The sequence below is a fragment of the Syzygium oleosum genome, unplaced genomic scaffold (genome assembly GCF_021117445.2).
Source record: "Syzygium oleosum isolate NSW1041296 unplaced genomic scaffold, Sole_v2.1 Sole_v2.03, whole genome shotgun sequence".
NCBI lineage: Eukaryota > Viridiplantae > Streptophyta > Magnoliopsida > Myrtales > Myrtaceae > Syzygium > Syzygium oleosum.
This window is the reverse complement of record NW_026607487.1, coordinates 17,414,679-17,441,336: the sequence shown is the minus strand read 5'-3', so window position 1 is coordinate 17,441,336 and position 26,658 is coordinate 17,414,679. Positions and strand designations below refer to the sequence as shown.

The following is a 26,658-nucleotide window of genomic DNA, read 5'->3' as shown; positions in this document are numbered from 1 at the left end:
GTGTTGGTACATCCACTTACATCCCTGATCCTTCCTGTGTGTTTTCCTTTTCCCCCTCCCAATTCCCCTGTTCTAGCCTGTTAAATCTTTAGAGTGTTTGGACAAAAGTAGAAAAATGAGCACATCACTTTTTGATTCTTCTCATTCATGCGTGATATAAAATGAAATATGAATTTGGTCTGCTTTATTTCCGCTAGTTTGTTTGGAGCAATATTTGTTTGTAACTCTCTTCTCCTTCTTCTTTTTTGTTGAAATTCTTGGACTCGCTATTTGATATTTATTCGGTGGGAAACGCAAAAATCTCGACATGTTAAATCATATGCATCTTTTTCATAGCATTTGAAAACATAACACGATCTCATTTTTTTTTAGGAAAGTAAAATGTTAGAGAAAGCACTTTTTTATGAACAGACGAACCAATTTTTCAAGATCTTGGTACTTTTGTTTTTGCTTCTCCTAAATGGTACGACTTAAAGAAACATTTAACATATCATGCCCTGTTCACCAAAAATACCTTCACATTGTGGGCACCATTCGATTGAGCAAGATGGTAGGGGTGAGCATGGTCCGAGTTGGATTGATCCCACACCTAACCCTGGGACCAACCCGTACAGTGTTGGTACTTTTGTTTTTGCTTCTCCCAAATGGTACGACTTCAAGAAACATTTAACATATCATGCCCTGTTCACCAAAAATACTTTCACATTGTGGGCACCATTCGATCGAGCAAGATGGTAGGGGTGAGCATGGTCCGAGTTGGATTGATCCAACACCTAACCCTGGGACCAACACGTACAGTGTTGGCCCCCAATTTTTTGGACCAAGGACCGACCCTATTGAGCTTGGGATCGAGGCCTAGACCAATTCTATGGGTCTGGTCCGGTTCTAGGGTCAACTCTAGACCAATTGATTTTTTTTATGTTTCATTTTTTTTATTCCATGAAAGGACAAACGGTACACTTTGAAAATACATATTAATCGACAATGCAATATTAAGTAACCAAACTATGGACCCCGTACAAATCAAATAAAAATCTAAGATAAGGGTACAACAAAAATCTCCACTTAATAGTATACAAACACGTGAAATAAAATTAAAAAATAGAATGGTAAAAATACATAACATAAACCATGAATTATACAATTTCATTTATTGTTCATTCTCAAAAGATTGCTTCAATTTCTAAAGACCTGAAAACAAAACAAACAACTTCATATCTTGTTCATTTGTGAGGTTCGCCGTTCGTGAGGTACCAAGGAGGGCCAAGTGAGGTGACTTGCGTTCGCCATTCGTGAGGTGTCGAGACGGGCCAAGAGAGGCAAGCTGGTTCATGAGGCGAGCAAGGAGAGGCAGATCTAGCGAGCAGCACAGAGAAGCAAGGGAAGAAGAGAGGTGATGCTCAATAATCAGTAGTGTTTCTATTTTCAACGCTAGAAGAAGAGGAGGGAGGGACCTTAGGTTATTTAGAAAATAAATAAATAAATATATATATATATATATATATAGGGTTGGTCCGAATTGGACCAACCCTAAACTCCTAGGACTGAGGACTGACGCGCACAGTGCAGGGTCCAGGGGACCTAGGGCCAAGGATCGACCCAATCCCCTTGGAAACCGGACTAGGACCGGCTGGGTTGGGCTGGTCCAGGGTCGGTCCCGGGTCAACTCCGGACCATTGCTCACCCCTACAAGATAGGTCCGTCGTCGCGCTTGATAGACAAAATTAATCACTTTACGAAATCGCAGAGTCGCGAGTCTCAAATGTAGCCACCCTGCTTTTTCTCTTTCTATTTGGTCGTAAACCTTCCCATCCCAATCATGCTATTCTGTCCATCGATCTTTACAATATCGCAAGCACTCCCCGTTTTCCCCCATTTAGTTAGCTGGGCCGAGTAATTGGGCTCACGGCCCAAAAGTTTGAAAGGAGATGATGGGCTTCCTCATGCCTTTCGTTTTTTCAGCAATTAGCTGTTCAGTGAGGGTTCGAGTTTGAGCGATTTCTCATGGCTTTCTCTTCTAGTACAAGAGCTCGGTCAGAAACTGAATGTAAAGCGCCAAAGTACAATTTTGACTCTTTCCCTCATTTTTCTAAAAAGAATAGAATGTTGGTTGCTCTTTGCGATATAAATGGATAAACACCACAATAGAACGTAGTTTTTTCATTACGAAAAGTGTGTGCAAATCAACCGAAGCGTGAATCGGTCGAGAGGCACGCGATCATAAGGCCCGCGCCACACACCTCCTCGACTAATGACGCCATTGATTCGCCGGACTTTCATCGAAAACCTTGCTGGATTCACAAGTAATAGCCAATGAAAACCATAGTCCCTAAAACCGATCGAGAGGTCCGAGTTCACCTTCCCTAACCATGCCGTGTAATTTGCAACAACCAAATGATCTCCGCAAGGAAATCCATAAATGTATCCTTCTAGAGCCAACCCCGTCAATGGGAGCAGTGATTGCATCATGGCTTTTCCACACGACAAGCAAGTGGAATCAAGAATCAAACTGAATCAGTCGCTGCCGCGCGTAGTCCGGAAGTTGCAGAACTTGGAAGGGTCTAATGGAAACAAAATAAAGTGGGGTAGGCAGATGGCGGTGTTCGAAGGGGCAAGAGGTGCTTTACAATAAGGAACCCATAAGCGAAATTGCATCAAGTGGCCTTTCAATGAGTCATCGTGTACATCGAAATCCCAATGGCCAATAGCCTTTCGAGCAAGCACCTTAGTCAAATTGTCCAAAAAGTCACCAAACTTATTGCATTTTTGTATTCGATTCTAAACTTTTTAATTCTGCCAATTGAGTGATAAAACTTTTCACTTTTTGCCAATTGAGTCAATCCGATCAATTTTGGTCAGCCGAACTACGTGGAACTAACATAGACAAATTTTAATAATATTTTAATATTTTTCGATTTTTTTTTTATTATTTTCCTCCCCTTTTTCCTCCTCTAGCTAGTCGCCAGGCCTCGGCAACCGGCCAAAGGTGAGGGCCGGCGAGGTCAAGCCCTGCCCAGCAACGGCGAGGCTCGACCTTGCCCAGCCATGGCGAGGCTTGCCATCGCTGAGGCGAGGTTGGCCTCACTCTCGCCGGTGGCTGGCGGGAACGAGGCTCGGTGATCAACTAGAGGAGAGGAAGAAGGGGAGGAAAGTACAGAAAAAAAGTATAGAAAAAAGAAAAGAATTTTCAGATTAAAAAAATTATTAAAAATTATCCACGTCAGCGCCACGTACACCCCCGGCATCCACATCCAAAATTATCCGGATGAACTCAATTTGCAAGAAGCGAAAATATTTATGACTCAATTGACAAAATTGAAAGGTTTGTGACTGAATTGGTAAAATTGCAATAGGTTATAGGAATTTTTGGGCAATTTGGCCGTCAAATCGAAGTACAAGCGCCTAGAGGAGAGATAATCACGGCGATTCAGTTCTTGCGTATCAGAAACTCTCCCGTCCGTTCAGCGATACGTCAGGCTTTTGTAGCAATTTAAAGAATTTCTCTTTGTTGCTCCACCTCGAGAGGTGAAGTTTGCGCAAACATGGAGATAGCAGAGAACGAAGCTTAATTAGCCAGCATGAAAAAAAATTCGTGAAATCCCAGTTCCGATCTTGAGTCCTAGAATCTGAGGATGACAAATTTTACTGTTGTTTTTTCTCAACCGTCTTGCTACAGTTCCTCAGTCAGTAGCAGTATTCAACCTTCGTCAACCAAATTTTCCATTTTGACCAACATTTATGTGGTTCCTTAACTAACACACAAACTCCAGATTTGTCAACTTGCACCTGCGATCTTGGGCTGCCACTTTTCATGGCCGGTTGGTACTTCGCCATTACAACAGTTGAGAACACCGAAGGTGAATGGAGAGCAAAGTCCAGTTATTAGGTAAACGGAACGAAGTCTTCTGGTTTTTGGTTTCTTATTCCGACGTCCACTTCGGAGCAGAAGTCGTTTCGTTAGTTTAATCCAATGGCATGTGAATTTTTGCCCGCGATGCAAGCTTATTAGATTAGTCGTCATCGGCACACCCACGGCAGTGACGAATCGATGGGACCGGAAATTATGTCTTTGTACCTCTTTAGGTACCATTTCAACTCCTCCTCATCCTCGTCTGACGGAGTAATCACCGACCATTTCTAGAATGACATCGCGTGCCTTTCTCGAGGTGAATATAAAGAACAAAGCCAGAGTCACAATGCGCGACCGATTCCGTGTCAGTAACAACGGTCGTTCTTAGCGTGAATTGCTGCACTGATGAATTGGGTATTGACCAAAAGGGAAACGAAAGAAAAGGTCAACCGGATGACTGGGGTCGCTGCAGTTAGGAACAGAACCACGTAACGATAAAAATAAGGTGAAAAGGGTTTTCGAAGTGCATGATGCTTTGTGCCGAACCGGTCAACGCTGCGTAACGCGACGATGGCTTTGAAGTTGAAGTCGAGCCTCCCTCATTGCTGCGTGTGACTAGAAAAGCAGACGACTTGGTACCAGATGTTTTCTCTTCCTGTTCGACCCAGATAGCAAATTACCATGTCTCTGATTCTTCATCTTGAGCCCAGGTGGTTATTGCTCTGCAGGTTTTTACTTCTTTCAGCTTGCTGGGTCGGCCTCGCTTGTTCTCAACAGAACATCGAAACTTTCTTTCCTCTAACCCCCGCCACCACCACCACCACCGCCATTACCACCACCAACTCTACTCCTCCTCCCTTCAGAGGCCCGTGCCAAGCCCCTCTGCCTCCACCTCCGCCGCCGCCGCCCCTGCCCTCGTTGTCCTCACTCAAGACGGTCATCAAGGCCGTGGCAGCCGCCGCGGCCAGCTCGCTGGTTGTCGCCACGCTGTTCTTCTTTGTGATCCAGAGGTGGAGACGCCGACGGGGTCCGGATCATGGATCGGCGGAGATGGGGCGCTTTGCGCCGATGCCTCGCGGGGACTTCATGAGATTCGGAGGAGGTATCAAGGGGCTGATTGTGGATGAGAATGGATTGGACGTTCTTTATTGGCGGAGGCTCCAGATGCAGGGGGAGAGGACCGGGAGTTTCTTGGAGAAGAGCCCGAGCAAAGTGTTCGTGCGGAGTCCAAGAGGCCATAAAGAGGAAGATGTGAGCGAAAGGAGAGACGGGGACACGAGTTTTGACAAGCACATTCAAGAAGTGCCCTTACTGAGAGAGAAGCGATCATCATCCCGTGAAGATAACGATGTTCAAGTTAGACAAGTAGATGAGGATGCAATCGGCGTGAATGCAGCTTTGTATCCATTACCACCCCCTCCATCAGCCCGAGTAGCTGCCCTCAAGGCTGTTGAGAGACCCAGACCATTTCAACAGCCGACGCCGACGCCGCCTAGGAAACCATGGGAGGCATTGACTTTCTCTGCGGTTTCCGCTGCTGAACTGCCACCGCCACCAATACCAGCAGCACCACCACGTCCACCATCAGCAGTGCCACCGCCCACGGCACCACTTCAAAAACGTCCGCCATTAGCAGCGTCACCACCAGTGCCAGGGTCCCCGGCAGCCCGAGTAGCTGTCCTCGAGGCCGTTGAGAGACCCGGACCGATTGAACCGCCAACGCCGCCACCAACGCTGCCTAGGAAACCACGGGGGCCATTGACTTTCTCTGCGGTTTCAACTGCCGAACCACCAATGCGACCAATACCAGCAGCACCACCACGTCCACCGTCAGCAGTGCCACCGCTGATGGTACCACCTCAACCACTTCTGCCATTAGCAGCGTCACCACCGCTGCCGCAGTCCGTGGCAGCCCCATCACATCCACCATCAGAGGTGCCGCCACCGCCACCGCCTAGGAAACCACAGGAGACATTGACTTTCTCTGCGGTTTCAACTGCTGAACCACCACGGCAATCCCTACCAGCAGCACCACCACGCCCACCATCAGCAGTGCCACCGCTGCCTGCACGACCAACACCACGTCTGCCATCAGCAGCGCCGCCGCCGCCGCCCCCACCCCCGGCAGCATCATCACGTCCGCTATCGGCAGCACCACCGCCTCCCACACCGCCAGCAAGACCGTCACCAGTAGCACCACCACCACCTCCGCCAAGTAAACTGCGCGGTTTGGAATCATCAAAAATACCACCCACTCCAACAAAAGGACTAGAAAAGCAGGGGAAACAGGGAGAGCCTTCAGCTTCACCTGGTCAGGTGAAACTGAAGCCTCTTCACTGGGAGAAGTTTGAGGCCAATGCGGATCACTCCATGGTTTGGGACAAGGTCGGCGACGGTTCTTTCAGGTAAAACCCGATTCTTTTCACATACTTTACAGAGTTGTTTCTGAATCAATGTGTCTGCAAGCAGTCACATTTATAAACATCACACCAATACATGTAGACTTTGATCGAAACCTCAAGTTGTGACAATTCAACACTGAAGGCTCAGATAGTGTAACAGTTAAGACTATGTCCATAATTATGCAGGCTCGACAAATCTAGGATTAATGTAATTTTGGGTGCACTTGCAGGTTCGACGATGATCTTATGGAAGATCTGTTTGGGTTCGTTCCGGGCAATCGGAACTCCACTCGAGAAAAGGAGACCTCCTCGGGTTTGGCTTTGACCGGCAAAACCAACTCGAATCCATCGTCAAAAATTTTCATCCTGGACCCTCGCAAGTCGCAGAACATTGCGATTGTGCTCAAGACCCTGGGAGTTTCCCGCAACGAGATCCTCTATGCGGTCACGGAAGATCAAGGCCTAAGCATAGACGTCCTCGAGAAGCTCAACAAGGTTGCGCCAACAGCAGAAGAACAGTCTCAAATCCTTCAATTCGACGGAGACACCACCAGGCTCGCGGATGCGGAGTCCTACCTGTACCACCTCCTAAAATCAGTTCCATCGGCCTTTGCTCGCTTTAACGCCATGCTTTTCAGATCGAACTTCAAGTCGGACATCCTTCACCTGAAGGAATCTATCCGGACACTGGAATTCGCATGCGAGGAGCTTCGTACTCGTGGACTCTTTGTAAAGCTACTAGAAGCGATCCTTAAAGCCGGAAACCGAATGAATGCAGGAACTTCCAGAGGCAACGCGCAAGCATTCAACCTCGACGCGCTTAGAAAGCTGTCGGATGTCAAAAGCATTGACGGGAAAACCACGTTGCTTCACTTCGTAGTGGAACAAGTCGTGCGATCCGAGGGGAAGCGGTGTGCTCTCAATCGGGATTATAGTTTGAGCCGAACGAGCAGTCGTAGAAGCACCAGCTCGAGCACAGATTCGGAGAATTCGAAACCCAAAGATGAAAGAGAGAACGAGTACATCATGCTGGGATTACCAGTAGTAGGAGGACTTAGTGCCGAGTTCTCTAACGTGAAGAAAGCAGCAATGATCGACTACGACAGCTTCGCCTCCTCATGCGCAGAGCTAGCACGCGGTATTGCCGAGATTCGGCAGGTTACGGATCTATGCGTGAGCGACGGCAGTGGATTAGGCGAGGAACTAAGGAGATTCATCGAGTCGGCAGAAGAAGAATTAAGCTCTTTAAGGGAAGAGCAGAGGAAAGCGATGGAATTTGTGAAGAGGACGACTGAGTATTATCAATCGGGAGCATCTAGACGAAATGGAGAAAAACCGCTTCACTTATTCATCGTGGTCAAAGATTTTCTGGGCATGGTCGATCAGGTGTGCGTCGAAATCACTCGGAACTTGCAGAGGAGGAAGACCGCCATGGCGAGCTCCGCACCATCGTCGGTGTCGCCAAAGTCACCGACGAGGTCTCCCGCAAGGTTTCCAAACTTGTCGCATATCATGTTGGAGAAGCTTAGGCGCAGCACTTCCAGCGATTCTGATGCAGAGTTCTAAGGAAGAACCTCGACGATGACGAATCGATTGCTGTACATAGTTCTCATCACCATATCTCTCATCACCATATCGATGAACTTTTATATTTTGGTCGAACATATTGATGAATTGACCAAGTGATTTTTTCCCCTCCATATAGACATCAGATTCTTTCATAAATCATCAATGTACATTGGCCCATTCGGTGATTGTCAACAATTTGGATCATATCTACCAAAATTCTTTCATTTTGTCTCAGCTTCAACATGGTGTCTCCCACTCTTTTTTAATTTACGGCTCGATTACAGAAATACACATGAACTTGTTTTCTTACTGAACAGAACTCAGATGGTATTCACATCATTTCCATGATGTTTATATGTCGAATCAAGATCATGAGAAGAAATCTTTCATAATTGATATCATATAGACATCAAAGTTCACTTGCTCAGTGCATATGATTTCATGATTAACTACAGACATGTAATGTCACTAATGACACTAGAAAGAGAGCTAAACCTTAACTTCATTAAATTATTAAGATAGACACTGACTTATCGACTTTGACTTATATTATTGTCTGTTCTAGGTATTCCTATGTACAATCCGCCACTCACCCTCGACTCAACGTCGGATAACAGAGTCAGGGCATCGGTCCAACTTGTTCAGATATATTTCCTGTCTGCTTGACCAGTCCGTGCTTCGTATCAGTAACACACCTTTCGGTCTCTCTTAACAACCATCTGTTCATGGAGAGCTTGTCCTTCTCCCCAAATCAACTTTCGTCAACCACGGGTTTCACTCTTGTAACCTTCCTGTAAACAAACAAGCGCCCATCTTGTGAAATTGAATTCATAACCATCTTCTTCAGCAGTGTTAATTCTGTTTCTGAAAACGGCAAAGCTTGAAACACCATAAACTGAATTCATGCCAAAATTATGTGATGTTCGAAAACTTACTGGTGGTTCTTTGTAATGTGTAATTGTAGATTCTCTTTCTCTCTCTTCAGAGAGATTAACAAAATCAAAAGAAAATAAAACCACTATATTCTTATTGGGGACATTAGGGCAACTAGTTAATAAATAAGGATTCCCGATCTCTTGGAATTTGAGTAGCAAGGGCCTAGAAAAATCAGGGTTGAATTTTTACTTACTCTGAATTGGCAAAGCAACGAGGGGTTGCACCAAATATGACAGAATGAAACTTTCAGCCTCACCCATACCCAAGTCATACATTGGTCGCTAAGTCTTACTAGATGATAGTAGTTGTCAATGTTCCAGAGCTCAAGAACAATACAATACGATGCCCACTCTGTGTAAACTACATAAATAGAGATAATTTACCTTAGCAAGATAGTTCTTTGATTTAGTTTGCCCGTGGTAAAAAGCCGGCAAGGGCGTAGCCTTGAAATTGAGACTTTGCCTTAATTTTTTCATCTCCTCCTCCTTTTTTTCCTGGAAAGAATCACTCAGGTTCAGGAAAAAAGGCCGTGAATCATATACTTATTGCACGACCATATGGACAGAAGCAGTGGATCAAAGGAAAAGAAATCATCCAAAATCATCCAGGCAAGAGTCATAAAAGGCTTCATCACGAAGACTTTCAAAATATACCACGACCAACAAAATCATGTGAATTGTTTATTTGTACCTTTGGTTTTGAATGAAGGCGTATCTTCTCTACTTCCTTGATAGTAGATTTCTCCTCCAGGTTCTTCCTAAACTGGTGTGTAGTCATAAAGAGAGATAAATTTACACACGATGACAAAATAACAAGAGGGGAATTATAAATGATATTTCCTACGATACCTCTTTCCTCTTCTCTGCCCGTTCATCACTTCTTGACCCAAAAGAAGACGGGAGAATCTTAGGAACCTTTTTACCCACACTTCCAGCTTTGGTTTGCCTGTTGTACGAGTTTTCCACAGCGAGATTTTGAGAGAATAGAAAGATAACACCGAAACTCTAGACCGACGAGCAAATCGACTCTTGCAAACAGAAATGTGCGTCTTATAAAGTCTTCAGCCATAATATGGACCACGTTTTTGACATATGTCAACATCAGGAATGGTGTAAATAGGGATCAAGAGAAGTTCATAATTTCCCAAACTATTGTGTTGTTGATGCATCAAACCCATGCAATGGGACCATTAACAAACAAAGAAATGACAAAAGCAGATGCAGACACATTTTGACATAATATGGTTGCTAAATGTCAAATAACAGGAAGAAACAGACAATTCTCAAGAATGGATATAGTATGAACGCAGTTATTCATGCTGGACCAGATTAGGAGGAAAAAACAACAATAGGAATAAAAAAATTTAAACTGGACAGTCTCTCATAATCCAAGAGGCTGAAATGAAAAACATGTATATTACCCATTACATAAAAAGAAACACTAATCATATATGGGGCGCTCGAGGGACCAAGTCCCATGAACCAACAATCTTGCTATAAAAGGAGAAAATCTCATAAACTTTTGGAAATTTATTTGCAAAAGCCAGTACTGGATCCATAATTTCGTCATCATTATTATTGTAAAGGAACTGAGACTATTTTCCTTTTCAGTCCAATAACAAAGTAAGCCTGCCAGCTCTTTCTATGAGCAATTAAACTTTCCAAACAAGACTTCTTGTAAACTTGAATAAGGTAAATGATTGTTTCAGTTTGAACGTAGGGAAAAACACCATATGACTATATATTATTAGCTGGTCCGTTTTATATTAACAACACAGAGGAAGACAAGTTGCTCAGATACATCACATTGCCCCCTTTCAGTAGTTTCAGTTTCTGTTAGTTGCCCTATATCCGAGATTGCACTAAGGCCTTACGACGCTGGGTTAAGAAATAGCTGCTATTTACAAATTCAAAGGGACTATCATAATTTTCTATAAGCAAGCAAGCTTCTTCAACATAATCTCCAATTATTGTATTCTAACTTTACCCTTCTTTGCATTTCCGTTCGGTCGCAGAATTAGAATTCCTCGCTTCAGTCACCAGTGAAGGGGCCTGCACATGAAAAAATTCCAAGAGAATTACACATTAGAAGTCTGGTTCGACTTCTTGCAGAGTAACATACACCAAAGTCTGGAAATGCAAACTAGAGCCGCTCAAGAGTTCTTTTCATGGGAATATATGACAACTCACTGGCTTTGGCACGGAAGATCTCTCTCCACAGAACGATTTCGACAGCGCCGGACTGCCCTGAAAAGTCTTGAATGCCCGTTTAACAATGTCTTTATCGCCCATTGTCTCCATAATTAGAGATTTCCTCGACATGGAGATATCGGATCGACTGAAATTTGTAAAATCCGAACTAACGGACATGTTCAGTGATTTAGAAGGAACTTTCTTGATCTCTACATTGAGAGTGTTCTTCTTCCGGGGTAACGTCGGGACTGTTTCCTTCTTTGCCGAAGGCTTTGCTGTAGATCTTGCAGTGGAAGCGGAAGTTGGCTTAGATAACCTCAGGGCAGATGCTCGTAACGATGACTTGACAACCAGCGAATCCGGCGTTTTCTTTGTTTTCGTCATGTTTCTCTCCTTATTTGTTGGATTAAGCTATACAAAACATAAGCACAAGGAGATTAATGACCAGGTCAAACTTAGAAAGCATATAAAACCTGATTATATACAGCCAAAATTTAGTAGAGAAAGAAAAAGAAAGCAAAAGAAAGACACTTGATTGCCTCACCTTTTGAGGTTTTCTGATCAGATTCAATTTCACATTTTCCTGTTGAACCTTTTCAGTCTTGACCATGTCATTCTTAACATTATGATGAAGTTCCTTCACTTCTGAAGATCCAATTTGAACTTCTTGTACTACCTCCTTCACAAATTCATCGTCTTCTAGCTTTTCCAAGTTTAGGCCGTGTGCGCTCCGGCTCGAATCTGGTTCTTCTTTGACTCCCTCGACCGGTACCATTTGGTCTTCTACTGCGACGACAACATCATGAATCTGCTTTTCAAGAGAACTTTGACCCACTTCATCAACCGAGTCCTCGACTTGCTCGATCACCGCACCCAAATTCTCATCCTTCGACCCATCAATCTCAAAAACGCCCTCGTTAATTTCACTCCCCGGATCTTCGCATCTTCCGTCATCTGATCCGGAAGAGCCATCCTCCATCTGCTTCTCCTGATTCAGCAGCTCTGCTTTTCGAGCAGCAATCTTCTTGTAATGGGCTTCAAAGTAGGCCTTCTTCTGGGCAACTGATCCGGGAGTTGCACACTTCTCGACCTCTTCCAAGTACTTATTCGGCGAAAAAGACGACCATTTTTCCCAGGAGAGCGAATCATTCTCGAACCTACCGAACGAAACCGACACCTCAAGAGCAGCATTTGAAGCTACACTCTCACCCATCTGTTCGGATCACGTCCCATGAAAAAGAACCACAAGATGGACAGAGTTCACCAACAGTCCAAAACTAATCAGAACAAAGATATGCTCATATAACAGTGACTAAACCAAGATTCAACCAACTGGGTTCTTTTACTAAACAAATTCAGAGCACAAACGGGTGTTACCTTGATCAAGATTTGCACTGCCAGGGGGGTTAACTAGACAAGGGACAAACTTTATTCAGCTAAACGCACGGTGACACGATGATGAATCATGGGCCATTTTTTTTTTTTTCCCATGAGTCAGAAGAAGGAGAGATCATCGAGAACAGTGAGGACAAGAAGAAGAAGAAGAAGAAGAAGCACATGAACATGTGTTCTTTTTTATTTTTTTGGTCAAAACATGAACATGTGTTCGCGTAGTGTTGCTTGTCCGAGAGACTTGCACCCCGTCTCTCTCTCTGTCGCTCCTCTCCCCCACAGGCTTTTTTTATTTTTTTTTGACCAAAAAAAAAAAAAGAGACCCTTGTCCGCTTGTGGTACTTTGTGGAGGACACCTAAGATGATGAATCCCATGATAAGAAAGGGAGAGATTTTTCACCACCACCTTTTTTAACTTTTGTCATGCTTTGCTTACTGCTTTTCACACCAAGGAAGGGTGACATCGTTTTAGTAATAAATCTCGTGAAGACATTTATTTGAGAAATCAAATAATAAATACTTATAATTTTTAATGTGCTGCTTTTTCAGTGGTATGGGTGACTAATGCTATGAAAATCAAGAAATCTATTATTAAGTAGATTTAACGAGCGTCGAAATCATTGCTTAAAAGATGCCCATTTCCAATGCCTAAATCTCTTGAATTACCATAGTAATCTAATCGAGTAACAACAATCCCTTGTCTCATGGTAATGAATAAAATACTCGACCATGTGTTTCTAGTGCCGATTGTGTGAAAGTCGCCTTCGCCGGAATTCGGACCACCCCTTCCACGCTTCCTCGAGCGCAATCTCTCGAGTCGAGTCAAAGAGCGGTTTCCATAATCGGAAATTAAGCATTTTTCCCTTAGTTGCTACTACGAACTGTTCGGTTCAATGATGAAGCTGAGCAACACGAACTTCTACCAAAATTCCAAATATAGGGTGACCTCTTCTTGCAACCCTTTTTCTATGGCTCCCCTTTTAACTCTTCTGCATCATATTCGTGGGGATCAGCTGAGGCCCATCTTCTGAGATCAGGGAGAAAAGCGAGGCCCACCACTGAAATTATGAGCCAGTGATTTAATGACGGATCTTGCGTCTCAACTCCTGTGGGCCGCGAGATTGAATTGCTTCAACTAATACGACGTGGACACTTTATCCCCCTTCAAAAAAAATTGAAAATTTTTATCATGATCATGACCACGAATGCCCAAAAACCAAAAGGGTCGTTCCATCAACGCATCTGAAATGGCGAAATACCGTGAGCTCGCCTCCATCTCTCGTAAGGAAATTTTCTCAGGATAGCCAGTGGTTTCATAAATACAAAAGACAGCTTTAGATTGATTGCGGTCGATGGAGGGTTAGGAAAGGCGTGAGCTGCGCAGGAAAAAGGACAGCTCACTAGTGTGAAAGAATCTCTGTGCATACTTCAACGTGATGCAACTACGAGAATTGAAGTGTAAGTCCAGCAGAAATGGAAAAGAAATGAAAGTCGAAGCGTAAGCAAGAGTGGGGTACAAATGGGATGTTATTGGTACATTTATCGCTGTGGCATTACTTTGGCAATAAGCTCTAATCCAACCGAGATCGCGGTAAAGACCCGTTAATTGTTCTTGCTAATTTCTTTTAGAGCGAGTCAAAATCGATGCACTTTGAAAAGTTGGGTGTTTGACGTTGGACAAATGGAAGATTTGACCTTTCTTTCACTTATTACCGAGATCTTGAAGCAAAGGCCGCGTCCAAATTTCCAACTTGTGTTTCTGACTTTTGCGCTCCTGGTCGTGTGCTCCTGAAAAAGCTTATTAAACGCCGGATTACAACCAACAGCATAAACCGCAGAAAAGGTTGAGTTATGCAAGATCTTTAGTTGGGCACTTATGTCTGTTTGATTAGTGTTTATGGAATGGTCGTAAGTCGTACGTAGTGTAACATGTGGAATTTGCACAAACAGATTAGATCCAAGCATACTAACTTTAAGGGTCCGTTCGTTTATTGTGTTGGTTATTGCAGTACCTCATGTTCTAGTTCTGAAGTAATTAGCTTTTAATTTGGCTATTATCTTAAAGTTATTAGATGAAATTAGAAAATATCGTTCGCTCTCTACAGAAATAATGCTAGGCATACAAAGACCAATTAGTAGTATACGAATTGGGAGATTACATATGGGTATCGAGACAAGTGGGTTATACTCGACCACTAATAAGGATCGGCAATTTCTTGATATACTAACTTAAAGGGTCCATCCGTTTGAAGGAAAAACGTTTTCACGGAAATTGTTTTTCGACTTTCCGATGTTTGGAAGATAGAAAACTAATCGATTTACGAAGAACATTTACCACAAATTGAAAATAACAAATTTAGATTAGAGGAAAACGACTTCCTCTTCTAACAAGAAGGAAACCGCTTTTTCTAAATCACTAAACAAATAATAATTAATAATTAATTTTCAGTAAAACAAACGCATCCTAAGATACGCACCGAACATTATCCCTCAGAGTGAGCACAGTTGATTCCACCATTTCACTCCACGAGGGACGTACTAAGACCCAATTATTTTGACTCTGTGTATGGCTTTGTCTGGTTATTTGTTTGCCCCCACGCACATGTCAAACACACTTTTATTTCCTCCTTTGCCTTTCTTTTGGCTGCAGACATTGAAGGGAGAGCATGCTAAAGAAGCTTCTGCTGGTCTGATCCACTTGGCCAATGAACACAGAGCACATGCTATCACAACTTGTGGCCTTTTTGTGACTTGAAACTCAATCCCTTAAAACTTGCCTTTGCTCCTTTTTCCCCTCTTTTTCATGCTCTTAAGTTACTCAATCCCATGACATCAGAACATATTCATTTTCATTCCATCAAAGCATCACTCTCCCACAGCTTCTATATATAACATGTCACAGCTTCTCTTAAATCCTATCCAGGCACCGAAAACCCACATCATTTACACAAGGCCAATGGCCGTCATTAGGATTACACCTTCCCGTCTTCCGACGCTGGTCGTCCTAGCTCTTATATTGAGCCAGGCCCAAACTGACCCCGATCCGCTTCAAGATTACTGCATTGCGGACATGAGAAACCGGCATTCTTTTTGGGTCAATGGTGCACCCTGCATTGACCCAGATTCAGCTAGCATTTCCCACTTCACCACCTCTGCTCTATCCAAGCCAGGCAACCCAAAGGCCAACCGATTTGGGTTCAATGTCACGCTCACAAACATGGCCAATTTGCCGGGGCTCAATACGATGGGCTTGACCATGGCTAGAATCGATATTGTGGGCAGCGGGCTGGTGCCACCCCACTCGCACCCGAGGGCCTCGGAGGTGACCATTTGCCTCGAGGGGGTGATCGGTGTCGGCTTTGTGGACACTTCCAACCGCCTGTTTACGCAAATACTGCGACCGGGCGAGTCATTTGTATTCCCTAAAGGTCTGATTCACTACCTCTACAACTTTGATTCGACAAACTCAGCATTGGCCATCTCAGGGCTCAGTAGTCAAAACCCAGGTGTCCAAATTGCTTCACTTGCTGCGTTCATGTCAAAACCAGGGATACCTGACGAAGTATTAGGAACAGCGTTCCAGATTACGCGGCAAGACATAGCCAAAATCCGCAAGAACCTTGGAGGATGAAAACTGTTAGGGTTTAATTGTGTAGGATGGATTTGATCAGTTGACTTGTATTAATGGTGAGCTTGAATATGAGAGCTTGTTACGTTGTGCTATGGCTTAATATTTACAGGATTGTGGTGTGAAAATGCTTTGCACTACTTAAAAAGCATCGCAAATGACGACATGACCAACAAGAATATATGAGACCGACCAAACAGAAGCCAGGATGAACTCCATGCATTTCATTTTCATGCATTAAAGTTTTCACTGCAATTTTCCGAATTCTTGCAACCATTACTTTTTTCTTAGGAAGAATATGTATTTCTACACTCAAATCAAGATAATTGCAATTATAGCTATGATGATATATGTTGCGAATCGACAACAACGAATCCATCAAAGACCTAATTCCTCCCATTACATCGTCAAGCTTCAGAAATTCCACACTGATATACTTGTGACAATTTTACCCCAAACTAATTTTTTGACCACTAAAAATCCTAAACTAGTACACCTGTAACAAATTTACCCTCTGTTAGTGTCGGTAAATTGGATTAATATCATGAAAAATTACAAATTAATAAACTTGTGACAAACAGAGTGGTAAAACCCCAAACTGATACACCCGTCAACTACCACGTGTCATCAAACTTAGCAATTTGACAGTAAAATTTAACGGAAACTAACGGAGAGTAAATTTGTCACAGGTGTACCAGTTTGGGTTTTTGGTGGCCAAAAAATTAGTTCGGGTGAAATTATCACAAGTGTACTAGTTTGGGATTTTTTGTGATTAAAAAAGTAGTTTGGGGTAAATTTATCACAGGTGTACCAGTTTGGGATTTTTCGTGGTATTAACCCAAAAGAAAATTGATTGTTTAATTTTTAGGTGGAAGTCGACTAATCTCTTTTCAGACACGACCAAGAGCAAGAAGTGAACAGCATTACCCCTCAACCAAATATCAACAGATTCGCCAGTGGCTACTTGGTGCATTGTTTGCATGTACTTATCGTTTTTTCATGGAAAGCCAGTAAGGACACGGCGAGACTCAGAAACCACTAGAAAGAATACTCTCTACAGAGTAGACCTACCCTTTATCTCACTATGAATCATCTGCCACAAAATTATAAGCAGCAGACTCTTCAGTGCCGCTTGTAAAGTATGAGAACATGCCCAACCGTTTTCTTTCCAACTTCTTTAGCTGTTAGCATGGATTTGACAGAGAAAAATGAGCAGAAGTCCAGAAGCCTATTGGATGAAGAGCGCCTACTGCTTGTACTTGGTGGAAAGAAAGAATTAAATTAGAATATGTTTACTTAGTTATCTATTAAACGAAGCATATTATTACGCAAACACTGCTCAGGATTTCCAGGTGACCGCGCCACTATCACAACAGTTTCAGCTAGCAAACATAAATTAAGTGAATTGAAAGGTACTGACTAAATTAACACGAGGAAGGTAACATTAAAAGATGAGAGATCCCCAGAATTGCAACAAGGATGGCCAAGGAAATATTCAAGTCCTACACGGGAAAATCAAGAGTCTGCTCACTTCAAAGCAATATAAGCTGGGACAAATTCACTGGACTTCATAGTGGCACCCCTATCCAACCAATAAATGAAAAAAAAAAAAAAAAAGGGAACCAGATGTCTCCTACTAGGGGCCCGTGCAAGCAATATCCATACCAAAGGACCACGGCCCAAAGAATGTGAGAAATAAATTCATAGCCCTCAACGGCTGGTCCCAAACTCTTATTGTGCTCGGAGTAAAAGTGAATTCCATTAATGCTCTTTTATTTTTACAGAGCACAAACAGCATGGCAACTGCTAAATCAAACGGACCTTTTTAGAAGGTCACTACAATGTGTTCAAAACATCCTTGGCACATTCATTGAACTTTTCGAACCCAAGAAAAGAAGTAACCGAGAAAACCACAAAAAATAGACAAAGCGTAAAAGGAAAAGCGAAAAGTAAAAAATAATTTTAGTTCACCTCTGCTGCACATACCAAAAGAAAAAAAAAAAAAAAAAGACAACAAGGAGGCCACAAATTGGCAGTCATCTTGGTCCCACCTGTTATTCTTCCTTTTGTTCGTGACTTTGGCATCTGCAGAGGTCAAAATACCTTTTTGATACTTCCCAAAAAAATCCGATTTCATGGAAGCACGGCTCTCACTTCTTTCCTATCTGCTCCAAAGCTCTGCAATAGATCCAGAAACCCAGGATTACAGATTGAAATATAAAGATAGTCATCTACAGCATGTCTGGACCTTATACACACACTTATCTTCTCTACGAGGGGTACATAGTGAAAACAAATTAATTAATCTTGATACCAAATTTATTTGCAGTAAGTCTCCAAGTTAACCACGTTAAAATTCGATCTTCACTCGCTCATTCCCTGATTGCAGATTTCTTCTGCATATACAAGTAACTTCATACATCCAGGTGCAGAAATTGACCCTATTCCACTCTTTGATTTGCCTCATTCATACAAAAGAATTAATTCAAATCCTAAAAAAGAAAAGTTCCAACAACTTCACTTGTATAGTATTCTTATCCAAAAAAAATATTAGTTGGACTACAAAGAACACTAAGATCTCGTGTTCATCTGATGCAAAAACTAATACCAGAGCATTCTGGCACTCAGATAGCTATGAACAACATCACATTCTTCACTGACCCAACTGATTTCATTACGCATCCTCAATTCATGTTGCTAGTTTGTTATAGAAAAAGACACACTTTTAACAAATAAAGTTTGACGGTATAGCTATGCGAACACGGAATTGTTTCTTTTTCAAGACAAAAAGCAATTTTTCAAGTTAACCCTTCAAAATGATGGACCAAAGGAGACGTATCTCCAATAACTTGGCCCACAGATTGTGTGTAAACCTTATCACACAAAATATTCAGACAATATTTGATTGAAAAATATCTGTACAAGCATGTTTCAGCATATCAAGTATCTGCTCTAATAAGCAAAACACATTTCGTTGTAGTTGGAATTTGGAAGCACTACCAACTACCATATCGCATTGTGCCCCATCTCACTGGCGAAGCCAACAGCAGGCCCTAATGAATGATAAATGACATGAAACAAATCTAATAAGAATTACCTCAACTCCGTAACCTTTCACGTACACATTGGTGAACAGTTCAGATGGTTCAGGCATTGGACTTTCCTGGAGAAGAGGAAAAAACACATGTTATGGTGTCAACAATAACAAGTGAGGGCAATTACTTCCAACAAATGCTAAGCAAAATGACCAATTAGATTATTGATTTTGCTCAAGATAGTTACCTCCCAACAATCAGAATAATCTAAACATAATTCTTACCTTGGCTTGAGCAATAGCTTCATCAACCTCTTTTCTTACTTCCTTCTCGATATCCTAACAGATGGAAATATGGACAGCAAATTAGAATGAGAAAGGAAGGTAAAGGCTTCAGTATCCGCATTGCACCATTCTTTTGAACCATAAATGCTTCTTCACTATCTTCGGCATAGATGAACTTTTTAGACATTTAAACGTGCAATTTACAGAATATTCAGTGCTAACCATGTGCTACGTATACATAAATCCAAATCGAGAAAGTTACCTTCAGCTCCTTTTCTGTTGCCAGGTCAAGAGATAATAGCAGCTTTCTAATCCTTTCAATTGGATCACGCTCCTAAAGGGGAAACATTATAAATATTAAATCCCAAAATAAAAAATGGGACAAATCCTTATCAAACATAACCATGTATTCACCTGTCGTACACCACTGATTTCGTCACGAGTACGGTATGTGCTCCCCGGGTCTGACATGGAGTGGCCATGATACCTATAGGTGTCCATTTCAAGAATCTGAACACAGCATCAAATGTGATGATGAATTGGTATTTGCACTAGTTTGTAGACACAGAAAAATCCTTACTATCCATCCACTGTGGACACACGATAAAGAACTCTCTTAGCTCAGCATGGCTATAAATAAGTAGGTTATATCAAACTTAAAATGTTTTTAAATATGAGATTGAAGGTACAGACTACAAATATCAAAGAAGAAAGTTAAACATAAGCTAACAATAAGTTGCCCTGCAGCCTCAAGTATTCTCTCACTCACGCAAAGCAAGAGCAGATGGCAAAGAAAGGACACTGATGCTTCCTGGTGTCGCAAGACCAGAAAAGAAAAATGCGAAATAGCGAGAGAAGCTTTGCTAAGCATCAGACAGCTGGAAGGATCCGCTGCTTGAGAGGATCTTGCATACGATGCCACCAATTCAGCACCTAATAACATCTTTCTTTCTTGGATTGAAGATACAGGTGCCATGAGAAAATGGCTTGTCAGAGTTCTCTAATTCTAAGTTTGATCGCATGAATCCACAAAAGAGTATTTAGAAACCTGGATCTGTGGATACATTCCCCTGTCAGAGAACATCTACATGGTGTGGATGATCTCCTGAAACTCTGTAAACTTCAGTATTTCTCTTCATCATTTAAGCATGGCGTGATTTCATGCAAGAGTGATTTCACAATGAATTCTCAAAAGGCATGCCCAACCTTGAGATAGAGAGACGAAGTAGATCCATACTCCTACCTATTATCTAATTCCTATCATGTCAAAACAAGTGTGTGGGGCCAAACAGTTGAACTAACAGAGGTCAGAGGAAAACTCGAGTACAGCCAAGGCAAGTATTTATCAGTCGGAGTAACTGACTACTTACATCTCAATTTGCACCTAACTAGAAACCTCAAGCAAACACCAGAAATTCCATACTAAACCTTCCCGTAAGAAAAGAGTGGACAGAGAACAAGCCAAGAACCATGAGTCTTTGGGTTGCATTCCTATGAACAGGACAATATGACAACGAGGATGCGATGACAATAGCCAATCACCCACTTAACTCCAGGAACTTCTTATTCTTCGGCGTATCTATAATGATATTAATGAATGAACATGTATCCTCCTTGGCCATTCCTGGCTCTACGTTAGCAAATTTGTTTGTGTACTTAGTCACAGAATGACACCCTGACTATGCAGCACCGGAAGGGGAAAAAATGGATGCTGCATCAATAAAACCCAGCTCCCATGTCCAAACATGCTCAACACTTGTCAAGCCCACACGTTCCCATGAAGTTGGGCTGAGTAACAACTCACCTGCCACTATTCCCTCCCAAGAATGTCCTAGATATCACATCCTTAATTGAACATTACCTCAAACATTTTATTTCTGTACTGCTTGATGCTGGTAATGACCATTTAATAGCTCCTTAACACAATCCACATCATCTAGGAACCAACACATACCTTCAATTTCTGTGTTGCAGGTGACTCGTTTATGTTGTTGGAATCTCAAGCAAATGCCAGTTCACATCTCTAAATTCGATCGAACCTCTATCCATGTGATTCACTTTCAGTAACATGGGTGCTAGAAGCCTCCAACCTATTCTCAAGTCATCGAGATAATATACCCTCATCATTCTCCACTTCCTTACTTTGCAGAATCCAGAAGTCTATCTTTTATTGTGGAACAAATCCTGGCAACTATGGTAGCAATTTGAATATCTCGAGAGGGCACTAACTAATAGTAGTAAGAGACTACCGGTTAGTCGACCAGATACTAAAGAAGTGTCACTTTTACTTTGATGAGTCTAACAAATAGGGGTGCATGCCTGCATGGCGGGCAAATCAAGGGAAACATATAGATTGCACCGATTGCAAACAAATTGAAACTGTCCTCGTCTCAATGACTAACAGCCTCCTCGTATAACTAGTGGACAGCTCTAAGAGGAAGAAGATGCTATCTCTAAAGCTGACACTAGTAGCAACTAGCAAGTACAAGCATCAAGATCGTGAAAACACCAGTTGATGATGATTAACGAGCAGATAAACATGTAAAAACAAAATAAATCACTCACAATAGGGCCATTCTTCAAAGCATGCTCCTTAGCAAATTTGCATGCCTGTTTCACAGCAAGGGCATCCATGCCGTCCACCTGCAGTAAAGGATAAACACTGAACTAAATGAGTCTGAAGAGAGTGAACATTGCAAAAATACTCAAGTGTGGGAAGAAGTGTATCACAAAAACTTGGGTCTATGAACAATGATTTAGCGCTAGAATTGTTACAAAAGTAGAGTACATGTTCCACCGACCAGTTAAGAAGATAAGGGTATACCTTTGAACCACCACTATTCCACAACATCAAAAATCATAGTAAACTGCTAGCTGTTTTCTTCATAAATATAACCTAGCCTCGTAAATTCTGTGCACTACCTAACTTCCCAAAAATCATTCAATTCAGAACTTCAGCTGTCAGCACGCCAAACAATTCGTATAAAAAATTTGGACCTCCATAACAGCTACAGGGCAAGATCAATTAAAGGTCCTCCCAAATCGTGAAGATTAGATACAATTTTGAATTCAAAGCCAGCACATACTGAGTCACTCTTTGAGGTGATATCATCAATATGCTACTATTTTGAACAGCATAGGATCTACGCTCCTGTAACTGGAACAACTTTAAGAGCAAGGCCAGTAACGTAGAACTTGCCTACATATGATTTATTCCCACCCCTCCCTCATTTATCTGCTAACAGTACAGGACCACTCAACACAAGGGAGATCCCATCTCATTGACATCAATCAATTCACCTTAGCACCTAGTAATATTGTAATATGCATACTACTGCTCAGAAAGATCAGAATCCAAACAATCCTCTCGACGTATATGCACACGAGCGCAGTGCACCCACAACAACTTAGAGAGTTAAAATTACATATACTAACCCATCTACAATTACACATTGCACCAACTCCGAAACAATTGGAACAGCCAGCCGCAAAAACAAAAAAGTAGGACAAAAGTAACGAAAATGCAATTCATTAAACAAACAGAAAGCTTATTGATGTGAATGCGAACAACCGTTTGGAAAGAATCGAATGAAACTCAGAAATCACCTTTAAACCCGGTACATAATCCCCACGTTTGTAATATGAAGGACTCTTCGCAGCTCTCCACTCGGCCGTCCCCATTCCATCTGCAAAATACATACGATTGCATGACTGACCATCCACCAACGCAAAAGCAATCGCACAAATCAAGACCCTCAAAATCTTACAGTGATTGTTCTCGCAGACCAAAATAGCTGGCAAATCCCATAGCGCGGCCATGTTAAGCGCCTCGAACAACTGCCCTTGGTTCGCAGCCCCGTCGCCATACAAAGCAAAACTCACGCTCTCGTCCTTATTATACTTCTGCGCAAAGGCCAATCCAACACCCAACGGAACCTGAGCCCCGACGATTCCATGACCGCCGTAGAATCCAGCTTCCTTCCTGTAAAAATGCATCGATCCTCCCTTTCCCTTGGAGCAGCCGGCCTGCCTCCCCATGAGCTCCGAGAACACCTCCAGGAGGCTACCCCCGCGGCCGAGGAAGGTGCAGTGGTCGCGGTACGCGGTGATGATGCAGTCCTTCTTGGTGATGGCGGCCTCCATGCCGATGGCGACGGCCTCCTGCCCGTCGTAGAGGTGGCAGAACCCTCGGATCAGCTTGGCCTTGTAGAGGGAGTCGGCGGCGATCTCCGAGCGGCGCATCAGGGCCATGATGCGGAAGAATCCGACCAGCTCCTGGGCGGTCGTCTCGACGGTCCGGGAGGGGGCCTCGCATCGGTGGGCGGTGAAGGGGACGGAGGTCTCGACGGTGATGGGGGTGGCGTCCGTGGAGATCGGGCGGCGGAGGAAGGGGGAGGAAATGGCGGCGGCGAGGGGCTTGAGGAGGCCGGCGTGCGACGGAGACGAAGCTGCCCGCGACAAGGCCATGTCCGGTTGAGCAGAGCCGAACGGGGGGAGGGAGCGTCGGGATGCGGACGCGAGCGACGGGAATGGAGGGGAGGGGAGGTCTGGTTTGGTGGGCGTGAAGAGGCAGGTGGAGAAGAAGCAGCACGCGAGAATAAATTAAAAAAAAACAAGAAATTGCGCTGCCGTTGGACGATTTCGGAGTTGAAATGACATCGTTGCCCTTGTGGGCTTTTTCAAGCACTGAACGCTGACTCCCGGCGTTTGGTATTGGTCACGTGTCGCGCCAACTGCTTATGTTATAGAAAAAATTGACACCGATAGACCCTGAATTTTGATATAGTATATAGTATGTTCTCTGAAATTTTAATTTATTTAATGTGATTCCTGAAAATTAATTCAACGTGCAATACCGTTTCTGAACTTTTTGTACGTATGGAATGATAACGCTTGAGAACTAGTTTAAATATTTATCAAAAATGCAAAGACCGTATTGAAAAAAAAATTAAAAGTTCATGGATAATATTACATGTTAGGTTAAAGTTTATGGATCACATTGAAAAAATTAAAAGTTTATGGACCACATTACATACTGAACAAAAAATTCGGAGATCATTTAAGTCATTATCCTTATGTTATATTCGTGCAATCAACCTAAACTCGTCGGCGGCGATGTTCAAGCTTCGCAAGATTCCAACCTTTCATTAAATTAAGCATGAGTTCGATCAATCCAACCTTTCGCCAAATTAAGCATGAGCTTGACCATAACAATGTAAATTTAGGCATGGGTCAGGGATTCCTAGATAAAGAGCAGAACTCTGTCATTGGTGGTGTTCGGGCTTCACAAGATTCCAACCTTCCAACAAATTAAGCACAAGTTTGATCAATCCAACCTTTCACCAAATTAAGATGAGCTTGACCATAACGATGTAAAATTAGGCGTGCATGATCATCTGAACCGACCCCATAACTGATTAATTGAACCTTAATCATTCTTCTTGATTGATCGCGATATCCAAGTCTTATTCTCGATTTATTCTCGTGATCAACACTAACAATAATGGACGGTAAAAAGTAAAAGCCCTAAGTTCTTTTGCAATGTAGTGATTGAATTAATGCTTAATTTGCTCTTGACAACTGGGGGTCATCTATGGCGAGCTTAGAAATTGAATGCATGCATTTGAAAAAAATACAAGTTTTGATTGTACGTTTTGGAATGTTTAGCACTTAATTATGTTCCGTACTATTTTTTTTAGGATTTCTATTGTAGTATTTCCTAATTCAAAAAAATAGGCAGCACTTTTATAAAAATAAAATTATCATTATACTTCCAAAATAGCCTTTGTGCTAAGGTCCCCGGTTTTTCCTAATTATGAATGTTGTTGACATGGATTATGGAATTAGTTTTGTTGTTTTATAGTTAATGGTGAAAAAGGCTGCAAATGATTTATATACTTCTTAAAGTTTACCGAAAAGTACGTGTGCATTTTATTGAAGCCGTGCCACGGTGTTGTTAAATGAGAAATGGGCTAACCTAGGTATGGCATGGCTCAGTTGTTGTTGAGCCGTGCTGGCTAGCTCGATGGTGATCGGTTCCCTGGATCGCGTCAGACTGGCCGGCCCCATCTTGTGTCGTGGTCCATATTTTCGTATATTTTTATCATCCCCACTTTTCGTTTTTCTCCCGAACGTTGTTTCTTAGCTTCTTTGCTTCCATTACGATGCCGAAGTTTTATTCATTTGGATGTCAGCCGAGTTCTCGTCCCATTTGCAATTTACATTTTGAAATTTTTTCAACGCCGGGAGTTGACCTTTGACCATTCCAATCAACAGGGGCAGGATGGGGAAGCCGAAGCGCCCTCACATCCGGACCCGCCGCGACGATACTTTTTCTCAATCCCGAAACGACGTCGTTTCGCACACGTCCCCCCCTGGAAGTAAAACAAAGATGTGCTAGCCTGGCATTTTGGCAAATGGTTGGTCTCCCACGGTCCCACGGACAAGGGACAGACCGCGACAGATGCGCCCCAAGTCGAGAAGTATAAAAAAAAGAACATGAAGAGGCTCGTGGGGCCCAAAGCCGTGATGGATGATGCGCTAAGTTATTTGGGCTCCAAAGAAGAGCAAGAAGACCAAAGCCCACATGAACAACATGGGCTCGTTTTACGATTTTCCGGCCCATTTAGATCCGTCGACGTGTTGCGGTATCCGACGGGATGTTCCTTTGTTTTCATTTCCACGCTATTTGATTCTAGCGTTAATACCGTGAAAAACTTCAAACCGCTACATTTATTATAAATTTATATCGAATTAACTTTTTAATCATAAAAAAACCCTAAATTGGTACATTTACGATAAATTTATTCTCCATTAGTCTCTGTTAAATTTTAACGTCAAATTACTGAGTTAGATGGCACTTGGCAACTGACGGGTGTACCAATTTAGGGTTTTACCCTCCATTTGTCACTAGTGTACCGGTTTATGATTTTTCGTGGTATTAATCCAATTTAACGGAAACTAACGTAGGATAAATTTGTCACAAATGTGCCAGTTTAAAGTTTTAGATGGTCAAAAAATTAGTTTATGATAAATTTATCATAGATGTACCGATTTGAGATTTTTGGTAGTACAAAAATTAGTTTGGAATAAATTTCTCACGGACATACTTATTTGAAGTTTTTCATGTATTAAACCTTGATTCCATTGTACATTTGGGTAGCAATTCCTTATGTTAAGGCGAGAATCTGACTAGAGGCAATTGAGAATGCAAAACTCAAATTCGAAATTTCACGCTGTGATCTGCTCTACACAAAAAAAAGCCTTGAAGCAACGGCAAACTCGCGAAAATTTAAAAGAACCGAAAGTGTAAACACAGGTAGAAAATAAAGTTCAAGAAATTCAAGTGCTAGAAACCATAAATTGCAGAG

General features: G+C 42.5%; 4 protein-coding genes across 4 annotated transcripts; 2 read left to right on the top strand and 2 right to left on the bottom strand.

Moving 5' to 3' along the window:
• The first annotated feature begins 4,280 nt into the window (after window positions 1-4,280).
• LOC115671881 (formin-like protein 8) lies at window positions 4,281-7,867 on the top strand. The gene is made up of 2 exons (XM_030593552.2): window positions 4,281-6,255; window positions 6,483-7,867. The coding sequence occupies exons 1-2, from the start codon at window positions 4,532-4,534 to the stop codon at window positions 7,816-7,818; spliced, it is 3,060 nt and encodes a 1,019-aa protein (XP_030449412.1). The 5' UTR covers window positions 4,281-4,531; the 3' UTR covers window positions 7,819-7,867.
• A 326-nt stretch (window positions 7,868-8,193) lies between these two features.
• LOC115671882 (protein WVD2-like 7) lies at window positions 8,194-12,596 on the bottom strand. The gene is made up of 8 exons (XM_030593555.2): window positions 12,327-12,596; window positions 11,494-12,162; window positions 10,947-11,360; window positions 10,744-10,808; window positions 9,606-9,702; window positions 9,448-9,519; window positions 9,141-9,251; window positions 8,194-8,612 (listed from the first exon to the last, which is right to left on the bottom strand). Exons 2-8 carry the CDS (start codon window positions 12,160-12,162, stop codon window positions 8,583-8,585), a joined length of 1,458 nt encoding a protein of 485 aa, XP_030449415.1. The 5' UTR covers window positions 12,327-12,596; the 3' UTR covers window positions 8,194-8,582.
• Window positions 12,597-15,245: 2,649 nt separating this feature from the next.
• Window positions 15,246-16,064, top strand: LOC115671862 (germin-like protein subfamily 1 member 1). Its single transcript, XM_030593517.2, has one exon. It carries the CDS (start codon window positions 15,298-15,300, stop codon window positions 15,970-15,972), a length of 675 nt encoding a protein of 224 aa, XP_030449377.1. The 5' UTR covers window positions 15,246-15,297; the 3' UTR covers window positions 15,973-16,064.
• Window positions 16,065-17,687: 1,623 nt separating this feature from the next.
• On the bottom strand, window positions 17,688-23,873 carry LOC115671861 (pyruvate dehydrogenase E1 component subunit alpha-1, mitochondrial). The gene is made up of 8 exons (XM_030593516.2): window positions 23,056-23,873; window positions 22,895-22,974; window positions 21,854-21,931; window positions 19,703-19,798; window positions 19,551-19,622; window positions 19,289-19,342; window positions 19,067-19,132; window positions 17,688-18,147 (listed from the first exon to the last, which is right to left on the bottom strand). Exons 1-8 carry the CDS (start codon window positions 23,753-23,755, stop codon window positions 18,103-18,105), a joined length of 1,191 nt encoding a protein of 396 aa, XP_030449376.1. The 5' UTR covers window positions 23,756-23,873; the 3' UTR covers window positions 17,688-18,102.
• Between the last annotated feature and the right edge of the window lie 2,785 nt (window positions 23,874-26,658).